Source organism: Eumetopias jubatus, unplaced genomic scaffold (genome assembly GCF_037043125.1).
Source record: "Eumetopias jubatus isolate StellerSeaLion01/CBP00866 unplaced genomic scaffold, mEumJub1_p1.0 scaffold_16, whole genome shotgun sequence".
Classification (NCBI taxonomy): domain Eukaryota; kingdom Metazoa; phylum Chordata; class Mammalia; order Carnivora; family Otariidae; genus Eumetopias; species Eumetopias jubatus.
The window spans coordinates 53,494,725-53,516,394 of record NW_028274822.1 but is presented as its reverse complement, the minus strand read 5'-3'; the positions used below and the strand labels follow the sequence as shown (position 1 = coordinate 53,516,394).

The 21,670-nt window shown below is 44.7% G+C and overlaps 1 protein-coding gene and 1 long non-coding RNA gene across 2 annotated transcripts in view; both read right to left on the bottom strand.

Annotated features, from left to right (window-relative positions):
• Positions 1-834: 834 nt before the first annotated feature.
• Positions 835-9,405, bottom strand: TGIF1 (TGFB induced factor homeobox 1). Its single transcript, XM_028092361.2, has 4 exons — positions 9,013-9,405; positions 8,577-8,901; positions 2,697-2,923; positions 835-1,899 (listed from the first exon to the last, which is right to left on the bottom strand). The coding sequence occupies exons 2-4, from the start codon at positions 8,590-8,592 to the stop codon at positions 1,324-1,326; spliced, it is 819 nt and encodes a 272-aa protein (XP_027948162.1). The 5' UTR covers positions 8,593-8,901; positions 9,013-9,405; the 3' UTR covers positions 835-1,323.
• A 2,064-nt stretch (positions 9,406-11,469) lies between these two features.
• Positions 11,470-21,670, bottom strand: part of LOC114200316 (uncharacterized) — a 28,598-nt gene continuing 18,397 nt past the window's right edge. The window contains exons 2-3 of the long non-coding RNA XR_003607437.2: positions 15,712-15,829; positions 11,470-12,911 (exon numbers count right to left, since the gene is read on the bottom strand). This is a non-coding gene — a long non-coding RNA (uncharacterized LOC114200316). The remainder of the gene's footprint in view (positions 12,912-15,711; positions 15,830-21,670) is intronic.

Genomic DNA, 21,670 nt, shown 5'->3' with positions numbered 1-21,670 from the left:
CTAAAGCTCTGATATTGCCTCAAACTCAGCCAGTTCCTAGCTGGAGTGGGGCTGGAAAGAACAGGACTGTAATAACAAAGAAACCTCACACTAAGCATGACTACAAAGAATGGTTTTGTGGCATGTGACAAATCTGGTCAACCATGTAAGTGAAAGGAACACCCTCAACTCCCTTCTGGCTATCCTGGCTTCGTAAGTAATTGTCTATCCCAACAAACTCCACTTGTGTATGGCACCAGCTTTCACCCACTGTGACCTTAGAAAATAAACCTAATACATGAAGAATCCCATGGCAGACAGAACCCCACTGTTTTAATCACTTTAGAAAATGTTTTAAGAGGTGACTTCTTTACAAATTCAGGCCGTGTTTGAATGTAGAGGCCTAATGTAACTGTAGCACTTGATAAAGTTTCTTTTAAAGGGTGATGTTAAAGAGGGGAATACAGAGGGACCCCTTGGGTTGTTGTTTACTTCTGAAAACTTATGCCCTAATGAGGTGCTTCGAGACCTTTTTTCAACACTGGCCATATCTTAAAATATGCAGGACAGATCACCAAGGGATTTGGTGGTTAGCTAAACACTGATAGAATGAATCATTTCAATTTGTCATGCAGTTTTAAGTCAAGATTTAAGGGCCTGCTTACGCCTCCTATCAAGAGTAAATATCACACATCCTGTTTATAAGTACTGGCTTGTTGTCCACGGTTCTTCAAAGAGCTCGTGATACCCCCCTAACTCACACTCCACCCTACCCCCAACTTCCTGCTCATTGGGTGCTATAATCCTACTCATTTTTAATGCCTCCCTCAACAAAATACTCTGTATTACAATAAATTTTAAAGAAAATACTTTATTACATCATGAAAAAAAGGGGGATCAATCAACTAGATTCATACTTGTTTGAAAAAAATCGAAAATTTATTAATTAGACAGTATGTGGGCATCCTGTTCCACATGGGAATGAGAAGATGCTATAGGTTCTCTAAGTATTGCACAGTCTGAAAAAAAAAAAAACGAACAAAAAAAGGGAAGGGGAGAGAGTGAGAAAAAAAATAATCACATGATCTTGGGAACCATCTCACATTATGAATACTCTACCAAGAAACATTTAAAAAAGAAAACCCTTTGTTTCTACAGTAGCTTTGAGTTTGCAGTTCTTGGAATGACTGTATTCCATTGAAGACCTCTCAGTAACAGGAAGCTTCACTTTAGCAATCCCATGTGCAAATATTAATAAAAAAATATATAAAATAATGCAGTTCGACTCTTGCCATCACCCCGACAATCATAACACCTGTGAAAACTTTTCTTCTTGAAAATGGGTTAAGCTGTAAGTTTAGCCTGAAGCTCCATCTCCGCAGCCCGTTTGAGTGCAACATCCACTAGAAGCTGAAATCCACTAAAATCCTGGTTGAGGTCCGGCGGAGTAGGGGGCGGAGTGTTGAAAAGACCACTCTGTGGATTTGCACTTGGTCCAGATTTACACGAGTCCTCCGGGTACAGGAGGGAGGTGTCTGTGAAGCTGCCCGCCGCTACCCGCTGTCTGTCTGTGTTCTGTCCCACACCTACCGGCTGGCAGAGAGGGAAAGGCCCGTCTTTCAAGGCAGTCACAGTGGTATGACAGATCACTGACGGACGCGCCAATATCGATCCTGGGCACGACGGCTTGGGAGACAGCGGCCTCCCCAGCGCTGGGTTTGGTCCAGCTGTACAGGAGTGAAATGGGCTCTCCTCTAGAGCTGGTATGAAGTTTTTGATGCCCATGGCTGACTCCACAGAGCTAGCTTCAGAAATCTTGGCCCCACGGCGGGAAATTGTGAACTGATTTGGATCTTTGCCATCTTTTCTCAGCATGTCTGGGAGGAGCCTGCGGCGGGCGTTGATGAACCAGTTACAGACCTGAAATCATACGGGTATGCTTCAACACTCGGCAGACACGTTCTGAGAACCTTCTGTGGGATGCCTAATTGATCTCTCTCTTTGCAGTAAAGAAGGCATGAAAGGGCTTATTGGAACTTCCAAAGTTATTTCAAGGTATTCGAGCTCGGCCAAGAAAGAGAGCTATCTCCTGCCGTAAACCTCCTCCTCTTCTAATACAAATTCCCTTTTTTTAATCTCATCATCCTTAAGCCTTTTCAGGAGGAAGAAAAGGATAAAAATTCTCAAATGTCTGAAAATGAGTTTAGGGAGGGAAGTTTACCCTTTAACGCTCCCCCTTATTAACCTATTACCTACTGCCCCAGCATTTAAATTAACCAACTACAGGAGAACTTTTCCTGTATGAAAAGGGCCACTCCTCCCAGTTACTGATTTTTCCCAAATCCAATGACTGTGTCAACAGACATAACATGAATTACCTCACTGAAGTCTGTCCTTGTTTAAATATCAAACCAGTTTCCTGGGCAACAGAGGAAGATTTAACCTCCTCTTTATGTTTGGTGAATAAAAGAAGGCCCTTTTAGGCATTAAAGGAAATGCTATTTGACAGATGACTGTCAAGTGTTTCTGTTTCTCTAAATAGCCAGTTATTAGCTTTTAGTACTTTAAAGTTTGCAAGAGAAAATTCTTCTTTTTTTTTTTTTTTTTAGTGGGTGGCATTTAATGATTTGATAAACAAGAATGCTATATATAAAATGTCTTCGGAAAGGAAAAGAAACCACGCCCCGTGCAGACACCTCAGAGTCCTTATTCCTTACCTGTAGTGTAGACAGGTGTGTCTGTTGGGACAGTAATGCTTTCTCTTGCTCCGAGGGATAGGCATTGTATCGGTGCTCATACAGCCAGTCGCGGAGAATCTGAACAGACTCCTTGGGCAGGTTGCCCCTTCGCCTTCTCTTGCCTGCACCAGCAGAGGAGGAGAGGTCCAGGGGGATGTCCATGTTATCATCATCCTCCGTCTCACTGCCTGATGCCGCAACAACACCTGGTCAAGGACAAAGGCTTTTGTCAGGGGAGCACCGAATGCCCAGCTATCTCTTCCGACCATTTAGCGTGCAACCAGACTGTCTTGACTCCTGCGAGCCAAGCGAAGGACCAGTGTTTGCTATTTTGATGTTCAAACCACATGTCAAAGTCTCAAGGGTAATCTGACCAGTGGCACGTTATAGATTCTCAACCAACTGTCAGAAGCCCTTTCATACCCACTTTGCTGTAGAATATAACTTCTCACATTCCTTTTGAGTGATGCTCAGAAAAGTCCAGTGCAGCACAGGGAGGCAACGCTGCACCCAAAGTGAATAGTTTGTTACATGTGAAACAGGAAAGGTGCTACAGCACATGGAATGTATCTAACAACCTTTTCTTTGAGGTCATTGCTAATTTAGGAAAAACAATCCAAGGGTCCTAATGTACATTTTAAATGCTACTCTGCCTCCTTCTTCCATTGAAAGCTGGAAACAAAAGGGCAGAGTCATACATTTTTCCCCACTTATATAAGGAGGGAAAATTACACAACCCAGTTTATATATATATATTTTTAAAGTAAGCTCCACATCCAGTGTGGAGCCGAAAGAAGGGCTTGAACTCATGACCCTGAGATAGAGAGCTGAGCTGCAACCAAGAGTTCGACACTTAACCGACCGAGCCATCCAGGCGCCCCAACCCAGTGAGATTTCTAAAGGTAAAATGTATGTCAATTTTTTCTGCCAACTCCATGGTCATTTCTTTCTCATTGCTACCTACATTTATTCAAAAACTAGACACCTACTTTTAATGGCCAACACTACCGGTCACGTTTTACTAAATACAAACAACCACTGAAGTTTTCAGTTTCGTTACACAAAAATATTTTTCTACTCCTAATACTTGAGTAAGAGGTCAAAAGATGCTAATACTGAATAAACTTTTTAAATTTCTATAAATTTCAACTGGCAGTTTAGTCAGAATCTAGAATACTAGATACCAAGAAGTAGAGTTCAGTCTTAAATTATTACATGACAAAGAAAACTGAATATGCACCCCCCAGAGGAAACTCTCTTTTGTCTTTAAGTACTTTAATCCTACCAGAAATTTTAAGAATTCACAGCCATAGAGAATATTTACATCACATATAATAGACTGGGGTCAACAAAAATTCAGACCTGGCTCCTTTAACATTTAAACATAATTTTGAGAACTTTAAAAAATTTAAATTACAAATGCTACAAACCCTCCCCCCTTTCAAAAGGACAACTGGCAACTCTGAATGACTGAAGGAACATATTCTCTATTTTGAAGACAATCTAGAATGTTTAAAATGTAAATGAATTACAAACTATCGCATGCTTGAAAATACCAAGTATTTCTATATAAAGACAATTAAAATAACATGAAATTGAAAGAAAATTGAAAGTTCTTAACTTTGTTGATGCAATTCAGAGTGGTTTACCTTGATAAAAAATAAAAAGAGAAATATTCCACATAGTGATAAACCATTCGATGCATTAAAAAAAATTTTTTTAACCCATGCTTGTAAAGCATTTTAACACTCAAAAAGCTACTCATTCCAAGATTGTTGATGAGCTAGCTCACAGTTAATTGAATCTGACTTTACTTGGGGACACATTTTTAGTTTTGGACTGCAGGGGGCAGATGGTGCAGGAGGGAGTGTCCACAGAAAAGGCAGAACCTTCCAAAGACAAAGTAAAGCAAGTTCTAACAAAAGAGCAGGATGATCTTGCAAATTCACTTTAGCTCAAGGCTTAACAAACAGCCATCAATAAGCAGCACAAGAATCCGAAGTTTTAACCGCCATGTATTTGATGTTCCCTTTCCCAGAAGTTTTCATTAAACTGCTTAAAAAAAAAAAAAAGTTAAAAAAAAAGAGGCACATTTAAAACTGAAACTGCTTTCGCTGTAGAATAGATGAGAAACTTTTAAAACCTATATTGAAATTTGGGTAAAGAACTATTAATAGATACCTTAAGAAATTAGAAATGAGTTCCTGTTTTACATTTATGTTAATAAATAAAGAAATCTAACTTTTAAAAAAATGTGTCAAGTAATTGAATGACTAAGGCAAATTTGAATAAAGCAATTTGTTTAAACTCTTCAATGTCTGAAAAGCCAGACATTCTTCTCAAGGCTATAATCCCCCTCCCCCACCTTTAAACTAGAAAAGTGTGAAAATTTCCTCAGTGAACAAACAGTGAATTCCCAACTGTAAGTTGATAATAACAAAGAGTTTGAGACAAACAAACAAAAAAACCCCTGAAGCCTGCCCTTTGATCTGCTTGCTCAGTTTGACAAGAAGCCTGATCTTTCAGAATAGGTTAGTGACACACAAAAGCAGGTTTCAGTTAAGCAACACTAAACTGCAGTGTGTGACTTTACTGTGTTCTCAGTTCATTTAAATAAATGAATGCCAGGCCTCTGGACCTCTTAACAAATATTTCCAATATGTGCACAAAAGCTGAAGTAACAGGAAGTTAAGACTTCAAGTTCCTTGGCCACACCAGCTGATACTTCACTGCAGCAAACCACGTTTGCTGCTGTCAGGACTGTTTTCATTAAAACTCTCCCTCCGGATTGTGGCTCAACTTGGAAAAACAAAAAGACTTTTCCACGTTACTCATTTCCTATTGTAACAGCTTTTGAAAAGTTTCCCGGTTACCACTTGTTTCCAAAGGTCCTGCTCTGCTTACACTTTAAAAAATGTGGTGGTGGGGGAGGGGGATCACAAGCCTCTTACTCCATCCACATACAAGGAAATGTTCAGAAAGCCACAAGATGGCCTATGGATCCCACAGCGCGAAAAATCAATCTTTTCTTAATAGGACCTGGGGTTGGGGGTGGTGAGGGAAGGCCAGAGATCGTGGTTGTTAAAGTTGGGACTTTTTAAAAATATCTGGAAGATGCCAGAGAAGGATCTAGAAATAGGAATAATCGAAGGAAAAGTTTAAGTATACAATTAGGAAAAATGGAAACCTAACAAGTTTCCTGATTAGAGTATCTCAGGAGATGTCACGGGAATCGTAGTTAACACCCCAGGCACAAACTCCAAGGTGCGCTTGGCTGGGCCCAGCTGGAGAGTAGTTCTAAAGCAAGAATTCCAAACTGTCAGAGACTAGGAGTAAAAAGACGTCGGGGATATTCCTCACTGAATCTTCTCTGCTTGTTTTAAAGCCATTCGAGGGGTGAGAACATTTTGAAATCCTCAGCTTTCTAAAGACAAGACACTATTATCACAAACCAGGGTTACCAAATCTCGGGCCCTGCAACTGAGTTTAAAGTACTTTTGTCTCCAAGAAAACCTGAAAAGATTTTCACAGACTTTTTATAAAAGACAATAGTCCAACTCCACAAGCCAGGCAGGACAGATTTCTTCCCGGCTCCTGGCTGAGCAGACCCGGAACGCGGGCCCCCTCCAAGGTAGTTTTAGGAAAGGGGCGGGGAGGCAGGACGCAGGGGGACAGGAGGAGAGGGAGGGGGCCGGGAGGGAGGACAGCCAGGGAGGCTTTTGTTCTTGCGAGTTTCTCAGCCTCAACTGAAATCCGCCCCTCCAACTACACGACTAGAGGACTTAAAAGAGTTTCAGATTACAAGAAGAAACTAGAAAACGGTGCTGTGAATCTCAACATCCCCTTATTCTGAGGGGTCTGCCCACCCTCAATAGGATTTACCGGGAAAACCTAAAAAGGGAAAGAAACTGGGCAATCTCAGCAGTCTCGGCTCCCCCGCACAAACTGTGAACCAGTCGCAAAGTTTCCCTTCCAACACGTCACCTTTCATTGTTTCCATGAGTCGGCGCTCGGTAGCAGGCAGGACCTTACCCGGCGCGCCCGGGGCCGCTGACCCCGAATATTCCCACCCCGCGGCAGGCCGGTCCCAGCCTAGTTCCTCTACTGGGGGGGGGGGGAGCGGGGTGGGGGGAGAGGGAGACCGGGAGGTACTCGAGGGGGACTCCGGGTAAGGGCGAGGGGCGCTGGCGGTGGGGGAGGGGGACGAGGAGAGCCGCGGGAGCTTACCCGAGGGGCTGCGGGGGAGGACCTGAGAGGCAGATCTGCGCTTTCCCCATCCGAGCCCGAACAATGGGGGGAGTCCGCCCCAGGCGGAAACCCAGCTTTGGTTTCGGCTCCCAAGAACCACTCTACAAAAACAAAACCCCCAACTGATCCCCGTCAGTTCCACCAGGAGAGCGAGAACGTCTTCCAGTAAGGATCTAGACCCGTCAGTCCTCGTCGAGGTGACACAGCCTCCCAGACGCCACCCCGGGCGCTCCCCGCGTTTGTTACCGAGTCCTTTTAAACATCCGAACCTCTAAACCCTCAACGTTCTCACTGTCCCTTGGGGGAGCGTTCGCTGGGAGTCCTACCACCAACTACTATGAATGTCCCGGGTGTTGACATTTAATTTTACTCTCGCTGGGAAAGCATGGGTTGAGAAGCTCCGCGTGTTTTGAAGCCACCGGCCCAGAATGAAAGGAACAGAACTCCAAGGTGAAAACGTGGCCGAAGGAACCCTCTGGGGTTGAAAGCTGCCCCACTAACAATATTGAGTTTTGACGGTATCCGCTGGACGAGTCTGAAAGAATGTGGTTACAAAAACTCCGGGACGCTCCTGGGCATGCGCAGCAGCCGCCCCCCCCCCCCCCCCACCGCCCCCGCGCTGGCTTCCCTGAGCGATTAACTTCTGTTTTGAACCACTCCACATAAATCACAACAGAAAAGCCAACTCTGGCTCACCACGGAACGTTCGGGGTACCTCCTAGTCAGGGACTCAAAAAGTTAACTTCAAAAGGGAGTTAACATTCTTTGACCTTTCGTGGCGGTGGGTTTTTTTTTTCCTGTGTATTTTGTTTTTAAACCAGACTGACGGCAAGTTTTAGTTGTAACGCTTCCAGAACGCTTCGTGGAAACAATGACAGACTCACTCTGTGCAGTTACAACCAACCCTGCTTGTCACACTTGGACTCATTCTGACTACACGCCGCTTTAAGCTGCTCGCCGTCAGTCCTAACTCTTCATCTTGCCCCAAATTCATCGTGGGAAAACTTTTAGAACCTAGGAGTTTTTAAAAGTCTACCTTTCCAAGTCTACCGACACCCTCGGGCGGTTTGGGGGCCAGAGTCGCATTCCTTGATTGTGAAAACACCCCATCCCCAGCGAAGAGAGTGCCCGGGCCCAGCTGGGAGGGAGTGGGGGCCCGGACCACAACTTTCAGACAAAGGCGCCGCCGCTCCGCGGTCCGGGCCGGGAGAATCGGGGCGGGGGTCCCCCCGACCCGGCCCACACCTCCGCCCGCAAGAACAAGCGAGAAGCCACGCGGCGGCTCCGCGGGGCGTGGGGTGTCCGCTGAGACAATGAAACTTGGAGGCGCACAAACAAGGCGCTGAGCGTGTTTCTTGACAACGTGCCAGCAGCGTGGACAGGCCCGTCTCCCCACAACAGCCCCTCGTGTTGTGTCTAGAAGGAAAACAGCAACTGCCATTTCAGACGCAGCCTCAACAAAGAGAACCGCGGCGGTTCCTGCCTGAGAGCCCCGGGCTGAAAAGTCCACTAAGTCACTCTTGCGCCAAGCCCGAAGGGGCCCGGTGGGGCCCGGCGAGCACGTTTCCCCGGGACCCGCGCCCACGGCGGGCACAGCCCGTCAAGCCTTACCTTTCTTGCTTTTCATTCTGGAGGTCCCCTTCCAGCGCGAGGCGATGCTGGGGTCTCGAGGGGCCAGGAGCGGGGGCGAGGGGGGCGCGCGATTGTCCTCCTTCCGGACCGACTCTCCCGTAACTTTAGGACGCGCTCCAGCCGTTATTGCTAATCAAGGCGCTCGGATCCCAGGCGCCCGCTCCTTGGGTGGAATTCAAGTGACACTTGGGCTTCCTCCTGCCGGGATCTTCTGGCAGCCGGCTTGGGGACTCTCCCTCGCCCAACTCGCTCCCCTCCCCACTCCTCTCCTTTGTTCCCCGCTCCTCCTCGTCGTACCTCGGCGCTGTCAGAGTGAGAGAGGCGAAGAGGGAAGGTACAGGAGGTCCTGCCTCCGCCCCCAGCCGCCCGCCCCGTCCCCCGCCCGCCCCGCCGCTCCTCCGCCCCTCCCCCGCACCTTCCAGTTGGGGAGGACAGCACCGAGCGCTCGGGCCGCGCTGCCTCACTCCGCGCCTCTCCGGCCGCTGTCACCCGTCCCTCGTGAGGGCGGCTGGGCCCAGAAACCCGATCCTTCCTCCCTGCTGCGCGCACGCCGCCCTCATCCCTCGCTCCGCGGCGGCAGCGACACCAGCCGGGCGCCCGGGCTTCTCCTTTGGGCCTTTCTTCCTCCGGCTGGCGAGGGTGCGTTTGGTTAGGAAATTGCAACAGATGGAAAAAGGCTGCCCCCTCCTCCACCCCGGGGAAGAAAAGGCTCCCCTCTCGTTTTTGACAGCTGCCCCAAACTCCACAGTCCCGGCTCTAGCCGCAGGAGAAGACAGCTGCTTCTGATTCAAGGGGCGGGGCACCGTAGGAAAAGTATTCAGAACAAGAACCAACTTCTTCCAGAATGCGCGGCTGCCATTGACACGCGGGTGCGGCTCGTCGCACCCTGCCCTTCCCGGGGGTCTTCCTCCAACCCGGACGGCAGTGGGTGGGTGGGGGCGTTTGGGGGAGGAGAGTGAGACACAGACACCCCAGGCAAATGTCTGTTACCTCGGGCTAAGGCTGTGAGTTCCGGACTGGATTGCAAGGCAGTTTCAAAATCTAACACGTTGCGGACAGACACTTGTCATGCTCACATGCTCTTTAAAAAAGTCTCAGCCTGGGGACTGCCCGGGCGCGCGCCCGCCGCACTGCAAAAACTCGGCCTGAAACCCCCACCCTCGGACCCAGGCGGCTGCCGCCTTTAAGGAAAGGGGGCGACCACACTGGGGCTGCTCATCTGTCGGGAAACAGTCTACTTTTAGGACTTAAGCCCTGTTAGGGGACCCCTTCTCCCCTCAGGTATTTCAAACAGAAACTACCCATTGAGTAAACACATGTTCCTGTTGGTTTATTTTGGTTGAGAGTTAGGGCTCCAACAGGAGTTCCTTGATGAGATTACCCTTTTAAAAGACCAGATGCTGTTTGGCTGATTTCAAGAAACGCCTGCCCCCTCCCCGCCCTCTCCGCTGGGTCTAGTTTTCGCGTGTGTGTCCCGTTGTTTTGAAGTAAACGAACTGTCGCATGCCGCTGTAAGACTTTCCCCATCACTTAAAAAAAAAAAAAAAAAAAAAAAGCCAAACCGTAAATAAGCCTAGTAGAGACGTCAGCGCCCGAGTCTGCCTCCAGTTTCGGCTCTGTGCTGTTTTTGTTTTGTAACTTCGATGGAGAAGCCGGCAGGAAAAGCTCCGTGGAAATAAGGTTAAACCCGAAGAGGACTAAGGCAGCCAAACGATGACTAACTAGACTTTGGAGCCTCTGTTTTAGGATTACACTGAAAATTAAAGCCAGCCTCCCACCCACTCGCCCTCCCAAAAAAAGACACCCCAGCCTCGCGAGTGAATTAAGGCCAGAGTTTACAAAGCTTGGGTGGTTTTACCAATTACAGAACTTAAAATGAATAAACAAGGAAAAAAGCGTCATACTAATAAGGCAGCAGCCTTACAATTTTTTTCTTCTGTGGTTTGCCGACTGCTCGGCACCTAAAAGAACACACATCTAAAACGGCAAAGGGGGGGAAACATGGTCCTAGGGGAAACCACCAGCCTGGAAGCTACCCTGCAACTTGCTGGAGCGCAGTTCCTTCCCCGGGCCTGGCTGGAGATGAATCAGCTGCTGCGCCCGAGTGCAGGACAGATGTGGGGCGGGGTGGGGGTGGGGGGCCGCCCGTTAGAGGGCCGCGGCACTCTTGCATTTGAAGGGTTGTTTGTTGCGGGGATTGGTGGCTCGTATCCGTTGGGGAACTGGGAGGAGGGAAGAGAGACGCAGGGAGGAGGAGCCGGGGGCCGGCCGACGCTGCGACTCCGCGGTCTGAGTGGCAGGAGCCTCGTCTGGAACCGGGCGGTTACTGGGGAGACGCTTTGTTTGCTAACTTCGAAAGCTGCTTCGGCTGCCTCGGCCGCTTTCGAAGCCACTCCACAAAACACGCCTTCGGGTCGGCTTAACCCTCCTCCTGCCCGTTTACAGAAGCCCGAGACAAAAGTGTTTCCTTCTGCGTGGTTATCCTTGGCCACGCGGTGGCTCTCATTAGGTACACAAAGGTATCTTTTTCTTCGTGTAAGTGAACTTGGCCAATTCCTGCGATTCTCAGGCAACCGGGATGGATACCGAGAGTTGAAGCGACTTTATAGCTAGAAAACAAACTTTACAGGGGGAGGGGGAGGGGCGGGGAGAATTAGAAGTCTCTTTCAAATTGCGAGGAGGAAAACAGTCGAACTTTAAACTCTCTTGCTGGAGGGTCCGCTTGATCCGGCGAGTGCTCACCTTTTGCTCGAGCGAATCATATCAAAGCTGCATTAAATCTGGCGAGATGCACCAAAGAGGAACACCGGCACCACTCTGTGTGATGGCTCTCCCACCCCCACCCCTACCCCTACCCCTACCCAAGGCTGGTCCCAAACTTGTTTGGAGCTTTGGATTGTGTTGCACTCTGGGAAGAAAGTGCCTGGAGTCTGCATAACAGGGAAGAAAAACAACCCGAGAGAGTGGGCTCGAAAAACCAGCAATTGCTTAGGATATTTTTTATTTGCTTTTTTCAAGGTGGAAAAACAAGTTTCATTTCTGGCTCTGTCAGTCCCCTAATGTCCTAGGCTGGGCTTCTCGATTAAACTGATTTAATGACTTTTGGGTTTCCTTCCAGTGCTAAAAGAAATGCTATGGATTCACTTTTGCTACATATTATTTGCTGAATTCATATGAATGTTAAATTGGGAAATTACGTGAGTAAAAGTGAGAAAGTGCTTGGTGCTGGAGAAGGCTGCTGATAAACATTTTTCGCCATTATTTATTTTTTCCCTCTAGGCACACATAGTTCCATTTGGTGTCATCTTTTGAAGCTGCCTCAAGGCCAAGAAAAGACACAGAGTTGTGTAAGTTAAGTTACTTTTCAAAGCCTGCAAACCCTTCCCAGGCAAAAAGTCAACAAGAAACATAGAAAAGCAGGGGCGCCTGGGTGGTTCGGTCGTTAAGCGTCTGCCTTAGGCTCAGGTCATGATCCCGCGGTCCTGGGATCGAGCCCCGCATCGGGCTCCCTGCTCCGCATCGGGCTCCCTGCTCCGCGGGAAGCTTACCCTTCCCTCTCCCACTCCCCCTGCTTGTGCTCTCTCTCTGTCAAATATAGAAATAAAATCTTGAAAAAAAGAAAGGTAAATAAGCCAGGAAAGTGTGTCGATAGGTGCAGTTATTTTTTTTTTTTAAGATTTTATTTATTTATTTGACAGAGAGAGACACAGCGAGAGAGGGAACACAAGCAGGGGGAGCGGGAGAGGGAGAAGCAGGCTTCCCGCTGAGCAGGGAGCCCGATGTGGGGCTAGATACCAGGACACTGGGATCATGACCTAACACTGAGCCACCCAGGCACCCCGGTGCAGTTATTTTTTATATATATGCCAGGTCTGTCAGGTGATCAGAGAGTGTATTTATTTCATTCATCTCCTGGACCACCACTGATTAAGCATGATTTCCCTCCAGCAAGAATGATGACTCACAGAGTTGCTGGATCCCTTTGGCTTCCAGTCTCTGGGGAACAGATACTTTTATAAAATATGCAGACTGCCGGGCTCCAAACAGTGCGGGAGGATTCCATAATCATCTTTTCACATCTCAGGTCAGAGGGTCTTCAGCTGCTTGAGGAGAAGCTGGCCATTGTCTTTCCAAGGGCTTGGGCTACAACAACCATCTTGTGGTGATTTTATCCACCCGGATTACTCTCCTCTGCTTAGTTGCATGAATAATGTAACTGGGGCTACTACTTTTGTTTGTAATCACTTTCCTCCTGGCCTGCACTTCCTTTCCCAGGCTTTTGCCCTCTCTAGTCCAGTCCTCATTGCTCTTTACCTAGAGGGGGTTTAGAATCAATGGAACAGAGCAAAAAGATTTATTAGTTGAGCACAGCCTCTCCCCTTTTATTCGCAACAGTGTGTATCTATATTGTGTTTTCCAGTTTATGAAACACTTATTTAAATACACAAACTGTAAGGTGGGCTATTTTTCCCCCTTAAAATCAAGATAAATAACACATCAAATATAATGAAACAAAAAGGTATAAAACCAAGTATTGGACATAGATATTTGGCTTTAAATCAGGTGATCTCTGTCATTCTTTGGGGGAAAGTCCATTGGATTTAGAAGGTGGTTAAGAGCAGAGACTAACCACAGATGATACACCAGGGCCTCCTGAACAGGTGGGGCATACTCTAAGATCTCCCTCTGTAGTTTTACAAGAGGCTGTCTTCCAATCTGCCTGCTTTTTGCATTCCCCCTTCCCCATTTTAAATTTAAAAAGAAGAAAAAAAACTATTCTCCAAAATTCAACAAGACAGCCATACACAGTGAAACATGAAAGAGCTCTTAATTTGCCCCCTTTGCTCTCCGTAGGGGCATATGTATACTACACACTAATGTAAGGGATTTTTCATTGTTATTGTTGTTTTCAAGTCCGCTGTGCCCAGGATGGACCCACACCACTTGCTGCAAGTCTGGCTCTTTTTCATTAGTCAAAATTTGGCCTAAATGTCACTCCAGAGAAGTCTCTGTGACCTCCTGACCTAAATTCATGTACTCCCCCCCGCCCCCACCATCTAGCTCAGGGTTTCTCAGCTACAGCCCTATTCACATTTGGGGCTGGCTAATTCTTTGTTGGAGGGGCTGTCCTGTGCAATATTTATCAGCATCCGTGGCTGGTAACCGATACTTGCCAGTAGTACCCTCTCTACCAAGTTGTGACAAATAAAAACATCTCTAGACATTGCCAGATGTCCTCCAGAGGGGATAGAAATGGTGTGTGTGTGTGGGGGGAGGGGGCGGGAGGCAGGGGTTACCTCTGGTTGAGAACCACCGGTCTAGCTCAACCCTTTATTTCTTCCATAGCCACAATTTTTAATTATTTTGCTTATTTGACTGTTAACTTGTTTTCCTTTGACTCCCCTCCTAAATAAAATGTATGATCATTATTAAATCTTCATGCACTTAGCAGAATGCCTCACACATCATAGATACTCAATAAATATTTATTAAACAAAATAATGCATGAAAATGAGACTGTAAGGGGATGCGCCTGGCTGGCTCAGTAGGTAGACCATGTGACTCCTGATCTTAGGGTCGTGAGTTCAAGCCCCACGTGGGGTATAGAGCTTACTTTTTTTTTTTTTAAGATTTTTATTTATTTATTTGACAGAGAGAGACACAGCGAGAGAGGGAACACAAGCAGGGGGAGTGGGAGAGGGAGAAGCAGGCTCCCTGCTGAGCAGAGCCCGATGTGGGGCTCAATCCCAGGACCCTGGCAGGATCATGACCTGAGCCAAAGGCAGGCACTTAAGGACTGAGCCACCTAGGCGTATAGGTGGTATAGTGCTTACTTGAAAAAAAAAAAAAAGATGAGAGCATAAGAATCATTAATAAAAAGAATACAATCATTTGTTGAATATAACATTCCAGGCAGTGTCCAACACTTCACTTATTTAGTCTTATTTATTCCTGAAAACAACCCTAAGAAGTATTCCTTATTACCGCATCTGACAAATGAAGTTTTCAGAGTCTAGGGAGGTTGAATAATTTATCCTGTCACTCTGACAGGATATTCTGCAATTTGCTTTTTTCACTGATAATGATATTCTGCAATTTGCTTTTTTCACTTATGTAACAATTTGCTTAGTGATGAGTATTTAAGTAGTTTCTAGTTTGTAACTAAGCACAAAAAAATAGTCCAATTATATCTGAAATACTTAACAATTGAGAGAACATTGGGGTCACCATCCAAATTGAAGGAGCTCCTCCTGATTGTAAACTAGTGTGTCTCAGCAGAATGTCAGCTTCTATGCAGATTTTTGGGGGCTTGAGTACATTTGTAGGGTCCCTGGGAAGTGGAATGGCTGGGTTAAAGGTATGTGTGTTCAGAATTTTCATAGATATTGCCAAATGGCCCTCTAAATCATCTTACCTATTTAAAATCCCACCAGGGGCGCCTGGGTGGCTCAGTTGGTTAAGTGACTGCCTTCGGCTCAGGTCATGATCCTGGAGTCGCGGAATCGAGTCCCGCATCGGGCTCCCTGCTCAGCAGGGAGTCTGCTTCTCCCTCTGACCCTCTTCCCTCTCGTGCTCTCTATCTCTCATTCTCTCTCTCTCAAATAAATAAATAAAATCTTTAAAAAATAAAAAAATAAAAAAATAAAATCCCACCAAAAGTATGTGAGAAACCCTCTTGCTCTACGCCCTCACTAATACCGCATATTCACAATCAGTTTCATATTTGTCAATCACCTGGGCCAATAAACGGCACCTAATTTTTGTAAGGTTCACATTTCTTTGTTTGAGAAGGTGAGCACATTTTAATGTATTTATTGGCAATTTTTAATTCTTTTTCCTATTCATGACTTGTGTCAAATATTCTATTTATTGGTTGTTTTCCTGTTCTTTCTTCTTTTTTTAGAAGGGTAAGTAAGAAACAGTCTGCTTTTGCTCATCTGACAAAGAAATAAAAAGAGTGAATTAACGTTGAGGGAACAAGGTTAGGTGAACCAATAATGAATGCAGGGAGGCGACGTGTCCATTTTTAAAAAATATGTGTCATTTGGAATAAGTACCATATTTATGCAGTAAGAATAAGACTTTCAGAATATCATCCCCGTTTTTAACTTACTCCCTTTCTCCTCCTTCCGTCAAAGGGTTAATTCATTCATGTGTTTCCATTTATCACCATTACCTCTTCCCAACGCTGTGGAGGACCCATTTATAATCGCAATAAAATGATGAAATATCTAGGAATAAATTTAACAAGAAATATGTGCAAGTTTTATGAAGGAAACTTTAAAACCCTACTGAGGGACATAAAGGAAGACTTAAGTAAAATAAAAAATGTAATTTATTCTTTCTAGCAAGATTCAATAGTGAAAGCATAAAGATGTTTATTTTCCCCAAATCAATCTTTAAATTTAAAGCAATTTCCATTAAAATACCAACAGGATTTTTAAAAATTGCCACAGTTCATCAAAATTAAAGAGCTCACAATAGGCAGGGAAATTCTAAAAGAGAAAAGTAGGGGATGAAAGACAGCAGGGGAAGCCCCTCCAAGTATCAGAGTATATTATTTTTTTAAAGGTTTTATTTTTAAGTAAACTCTTCACCCAGTGTGGGGCTCATACTTACCACCCCGACACCAAGGGTGTCCCACTGACTGAGCCAGCCAGGGACCCCTAAACTATATTTAGAAGTTGATAATAATTAAAATGTAAAAGTTTTGTACTGAGAGAAAAGGAAGAGAAAACAAAGAACAATGAGACACATTAGAATATATATGGAGACTTAGACTTTTGGCAAAGGTGTCTTTTCAGATCAGGGATAAGCTCAATTGGGACAATTGACTACTCTTAGTTAAAAATGAAGCCGGATCTCAATCTCACTTCTTTAACAAAAATAAAATTCACCTGAATCAAAGATTAAAATGTTGGGGCGCCTGACTGGCTCAGTCAATAGAGCATGTGACTCTTGATCTCGGGGCTGTGGGTTCGAGCCCCATGTTGGCTGTGGCGATTATGTAAAAACAAAATCTTTAAAATAATAATAAATAGGGCGCCTGGGTGGCTCAGTCGTTAAGCGTCTGCCTTCGGCTCAGGTCACGATCCCAGCGTCCTGGGATCGAGCCCCGCATCGGGCTCCCTGTTCGGTGGGAAGCCTGCTTCTCCCTCTCTCGCTCCCCTTGCTTATGTTCCCTCTCTTGCTGTGTCTCTCTCTGTCAAATAAATAAATAAAATCTTTAAAAATAAATAAATAAAATAAAATAATAATAAATAAATAAATAAAATAAAGATTAAAATGTTAAGGTAATTAAAAAGGCACCTACGCATGTTCTAGAACAGTGATTCTCCAAGCACAGTGTGTGTGGCGATTTTTCCTCCCAGGAGACATTTGACAATCTCTGGAAACATTTTTGGTGAGCTTAACTGGAGAGGAGGGGGATGCTACTGGCATCTAGTGGATAGAGGCCAGGGATGCCGCTAAGCGTTCTACCATGCCCGGCCAGACCGCAGCGAAAGTTACCCTGCTCACGGAGCCTGGAGTGCTAAGGTTGACACAACCTGTTCTGGAAGAAAACATAAATATGATCTTGGGGGGTGCCTGGGTGGCTTAGTTGGTTAAGCGACTGCCTTCGGCTCAGGTCATGATCCTGGAGTCCCGGGATCGAGTCCCACATCGGGCTCCCTGCTCGGCGGGGAGTCTGCTTCTCCCTCTGACCCTCTTCCCTCTCGTGCTCTCTCTCTCACTCTTTCTCTCAAATAAATAAATAAAATCTTTAAAAAAAAAATATGATCTTGGGAGTGAGGGAGGCCTCTCTAATCAGGACATACAATCAAGAGACAATAAAAGATATAAACATTTATAAACATTTTGTGTTTTCAAAGAACTTATGTTTGAGGGAAAACACTTTAAATTTTCCAAAAGCAAAGAAAATGGGAAAAAGATATTTGCAGCCTATGTCAGGCATAAGACCAATTTATCTAATTTATGAAGAACTCCTACAGACCATAGGAAAGAAGAACTCTGTTTAAAAAGTTGGGCAACGGGGCGCCTGGGTGGCTCAGTCGTTAGGCGTCTGCCTTCGGCTCAGGTCATGGTCCCGGGGTGCTGGGATCGAGCCCCGCATCGGGCTCCCTGCTCGGCGGGAAGCCTGCTTCTCCCTCTCCCACTGCCCCTGCTTGTGTTCCCTCTCTCGCTGTGTCTCTCTCTGTCAAATAAATAAAATCTTTAAAAAAAAAAAAAGTAACAAAAGACAGATTGACAAGAGAAAAGAGCATAAATTAAAAAAAAAAAAAGTTGGGCAACGTCTGTAGATAGGCAGTTCAACAAAAAAAAAAAAAAAAAAGGAATCCGAATAAAAAAACCATGGAAGGGCACCTGGGTGGCTCAGTCGTTGAGCGTCTGCCTTAGGCTCAGGTCACGATCCCGGGGTTCTGGAATCAAGCCCCACATCGGGCTCCCTGCTCAGCGGGAAGCCTGCTTCTCCCTCTCCCACTCCCCCTGCTTGTGTTCCCTCTCTCACTGTGTCTCTCTGTGTCAAATAAATAAATAAAATCTTAAAAAAAAAACAAACCATGGAAATCTTATGTAGCAGTCATTACAACAAAAATAGTAAATTAGACTGATTAATAATATATATTGATAAGGTTAATAATATATTAAAGATTAATAATATATAGTGATAAGGTTTTTTAAAGCAAGGTACAGAACAATTATCCCTTTTGTGTAAAATATTTTATGCCTATATTTTTTGGAATGAAACTCAAATATTAACTCAAGGAAATATTCACAATGGCTACTTTTGAAGGAAGAAAAAGAAGGGAATAAGATGCATAATAAAGGGGCTTTTACTTTTTTTCATCTTGTAATTTTTTAGGACAAGCCTGAGAAGAGAGAGAGGCAAGTATCCCATCATAGGTGGGTGCAGGGGGCCTACATACTTTTATTTTACCTTCACTTACTCCTTCTGTGCTCTTCCTTTATGTAGGTCTGAGTTTCTGACCTATATTATTTTCCTTTTCTCTTAAGAACTTCTTTTAACATTTCTTGTAAGGTATGTCTGCCATGATCATTTTTAATGACCAAATAATAGTCCATTGCAACTGGGGATATAATTTATGTACCAATCCCCATTTATTGGACACTGAGGTTTCGTTCTGGTTTGAGTTAGAGGGGATTTTTGAAGATCCTATATAAAAATAAGCAGGGATCTAAAATAGGAGTTTGAAGTTGTATTTGGGGCCTTTAAGTCTGGCTCTGCGGGCCAGCAGCCATGGGTGGTTAATCATTAGCAAGTGCGAATAACCTTCAGTGACACCCTGGGAGCTCATTATTCATTGCCTTTTTCAGGACACAATAACAAAGGCTGTCAAACCATTTACATTGTTGAATTGGATGACCAAATCTGCAAAATTAGAAAGGTTAACCCCGATGCAGGTAATTTTTAGAGAAAATTTGGCCAAGTATTCCAACATGTAAAAATAGGGCAAGATGCTCTCCCACAAAACAAATTCATACATGCTATCAACGTACGGAGGGAGTCAGCATATCCCCTGAAAGGCCTGGAACATTTAAGTAAAGGCTTTCTTTTCTCCTGGCATATTTGTGAAAGCGAACAATCTGTTATCTCCTGAAGTGTTTCAGCAGGCCTCCACAGGATGTCATGAAAAAGCCAAAACAACTCTCCCATATTACCTTAAAAGGCAGGAAAACATCCTCATGTCCAAGCTACTTGGATATCCTTTATTTTTAAAACTCAGATATATTTTATTTTATTTTTCCAACCCGTTTTGGGAGCTGTCCTCAGCCACACATTTACAGAGTAGATGATCAGGGCTCCTCTTCAAGGGTGAAATAAATGTTTTAATCAGTCCCTATTTTTCTCTCCCCTTCTGCTTGTGCTTGGCAACAGTCCACACCCATATGTACTAGTCCCGAATACATTTTTTTAAAAGACCTTAAAAATAGCCAGGTGACCTCAAAAAACAAAGACTCTGTCATGCCTAGAATGTCTTTCTTTGTTTTGCTTTTTTACTTTTTATTACGGAAAAATTTAAATATCTAACATGGAGATCCTAGTATAATGAATCCCCACATACCCATCACCTACATGCAACAGTTATCAACCCAAGGCCACTCTGGCTTCAAATTCACACACTCCCTTTTCTCCTGTATTATTTTGAAGCAAATACCAGACATCATATTATTTCTGGATAAGCTCTTACAGTTAATATCCTGGCTGGTAACTCTTTATTCCCTAGTCTAAGTGGTCTGTTTACTAATGGGGCTGAGAAGAAGTCCCGTAATGATGCCCAATTGTAGTTTCCTTTCTAGCTATTTCTGTTGCTATGACTAAACATTTTCTTCTTGCCAGGGAGAATAATTACATTTTATCTGTAGATGGCATTTTAAGGCTTTTAGTTCTCCTAGTCTCTTTTAGACCAATAATAGAGGTAAATTTTCCTTTTTGGACAGTTCTATCTTCAAATAGTTATTTCCATTTCTCCTATTTGAATAGTCAGACCATGTGTCCTGATTTTTTTTGGTTCAGGCAACATATTCACCAAATCAGTATCTCACTTTGAGATTTCTAGAACTACTGTTTTACTTTGCTGGCCCTAAAGAAATAAATTGCCTTTTTTTAAAAGATTTTATTTATTTATTTGACACAGAGAGACACAGCAAAAGAGGGAACACAGCAGGGGGAGTGGAGGAGGGAGAAGCTGGCCTCCCGCTGAGCAGGGAGCCCGATGCCAGGACCCTGGGATGGAGCCCGATGCGGGGCTCGATCCCAGTACCCTGGGACTGTGACCTGAGTCAAAGGCAGACGCCCAACGACTGAGCCACCCAGGTGCCCCAAGAAATAAATTACTTTTAAAAATTAATGGCTACAAATGTGTTTAAGGCCAATTATTTCCTCCTTGGGCATCGTGTGTGTGTGTGTGTGTGTGTGTGTGTGTGTGTGTGTGTGTGTGTGTGTGTGTCAAGAATAGGAAGATGGGGGAGGAAAGTCTAGAAAGATTTGATACATCTAGTGTGGAGTTGTTTTCAGCCAGGGCAGCCAGATGGTAACATGAAAACACACACAGGCCTATTCCACAGTGTAGAAACATGACATTCTGACCGTAAAGTTTGAAAAAAGTAGAATTTCAGATAGCTAAACTGTTTTTACTTCCGCCCTCCCTTTCTCCTTTGCTTCCTTCCTTCTCTCTCTGTCTGTCTCATAATTCTTAGACACACTATCCCTCATTGGAAATCAGAAATCTGTGATTTGTTCTAAATGTTTTGTACTTAGCAAGAATCCCATTTAGTTTTATTTATTTATTTAAAAGATTTTATTTATTTGACAGAGAGAGACACAGCAAGAGAGGGAACACAAGCAGGGGGAGTGGGAGAGGGAGAAGCAGGCTTCCCGCCGAGCAGGGAGCCCAATGCGGGGCTAGATCAGGAACTGAGCCGAAGGCAGACCCTTAAACGACTGAGCCACCCAGGCGCCCCTATTTATTTATTTTTAAATTTTAAGTCGGCCCCACGCCCCAACGTGGGGCTCAAACTCACAACCCTGAGATGAAGAGTCACATGCTCTACGGACTGAGCCAGCCAGGCGCCCCTTAGTTTTAAAAACTAAACAAAACAACTGTTTCAAAAAAAGGTTTAGATTTCTTGAATTAGGTTCACTTTGTTTTCATCTAATAAAATCATATGTTCATCTATCAGCTTCTTTATGGGAAAGAATATAGAAAAAGGCTACACAAACTTCTACTTCATCAGTCACTTGTCACTTCCTATTTGTCTGATTGCAAAGTGCATTTTCCAAACGGATTAATGTTTCTGTAAGCACAGTGCTTTGCCTTCTGTCGACATTTTGTTGAGCCTCCAAGAATTCTTGAGATCCCCCACCCCCACCCCCAGTCTGAGATACACGCCCTTCTTTGTAGCTTTGAAATCCAATTCACAAAATAAAGTCCCCGTTTTTCATACTAATGATATTTAGGAAAAGTTTCCTCTCCAATACAACTTAAATGTACACTTGCTTTTCCCATTTCTCCACAATACATATCTTATTTTTTAAATTGTAACTTTCA

Bases quoted from the DNA above. Each gene is read 5' to 3' on its own strand.
- TGIF1 (XM_028092361.2), bottom strand. The intron at 1,900-2,696 runs GTAAGGAATAAG...GTATGATTTCAG, and splicing joins CACACCTGTCTACACTACAG to GTCTGTAACTGGTTCATCAA.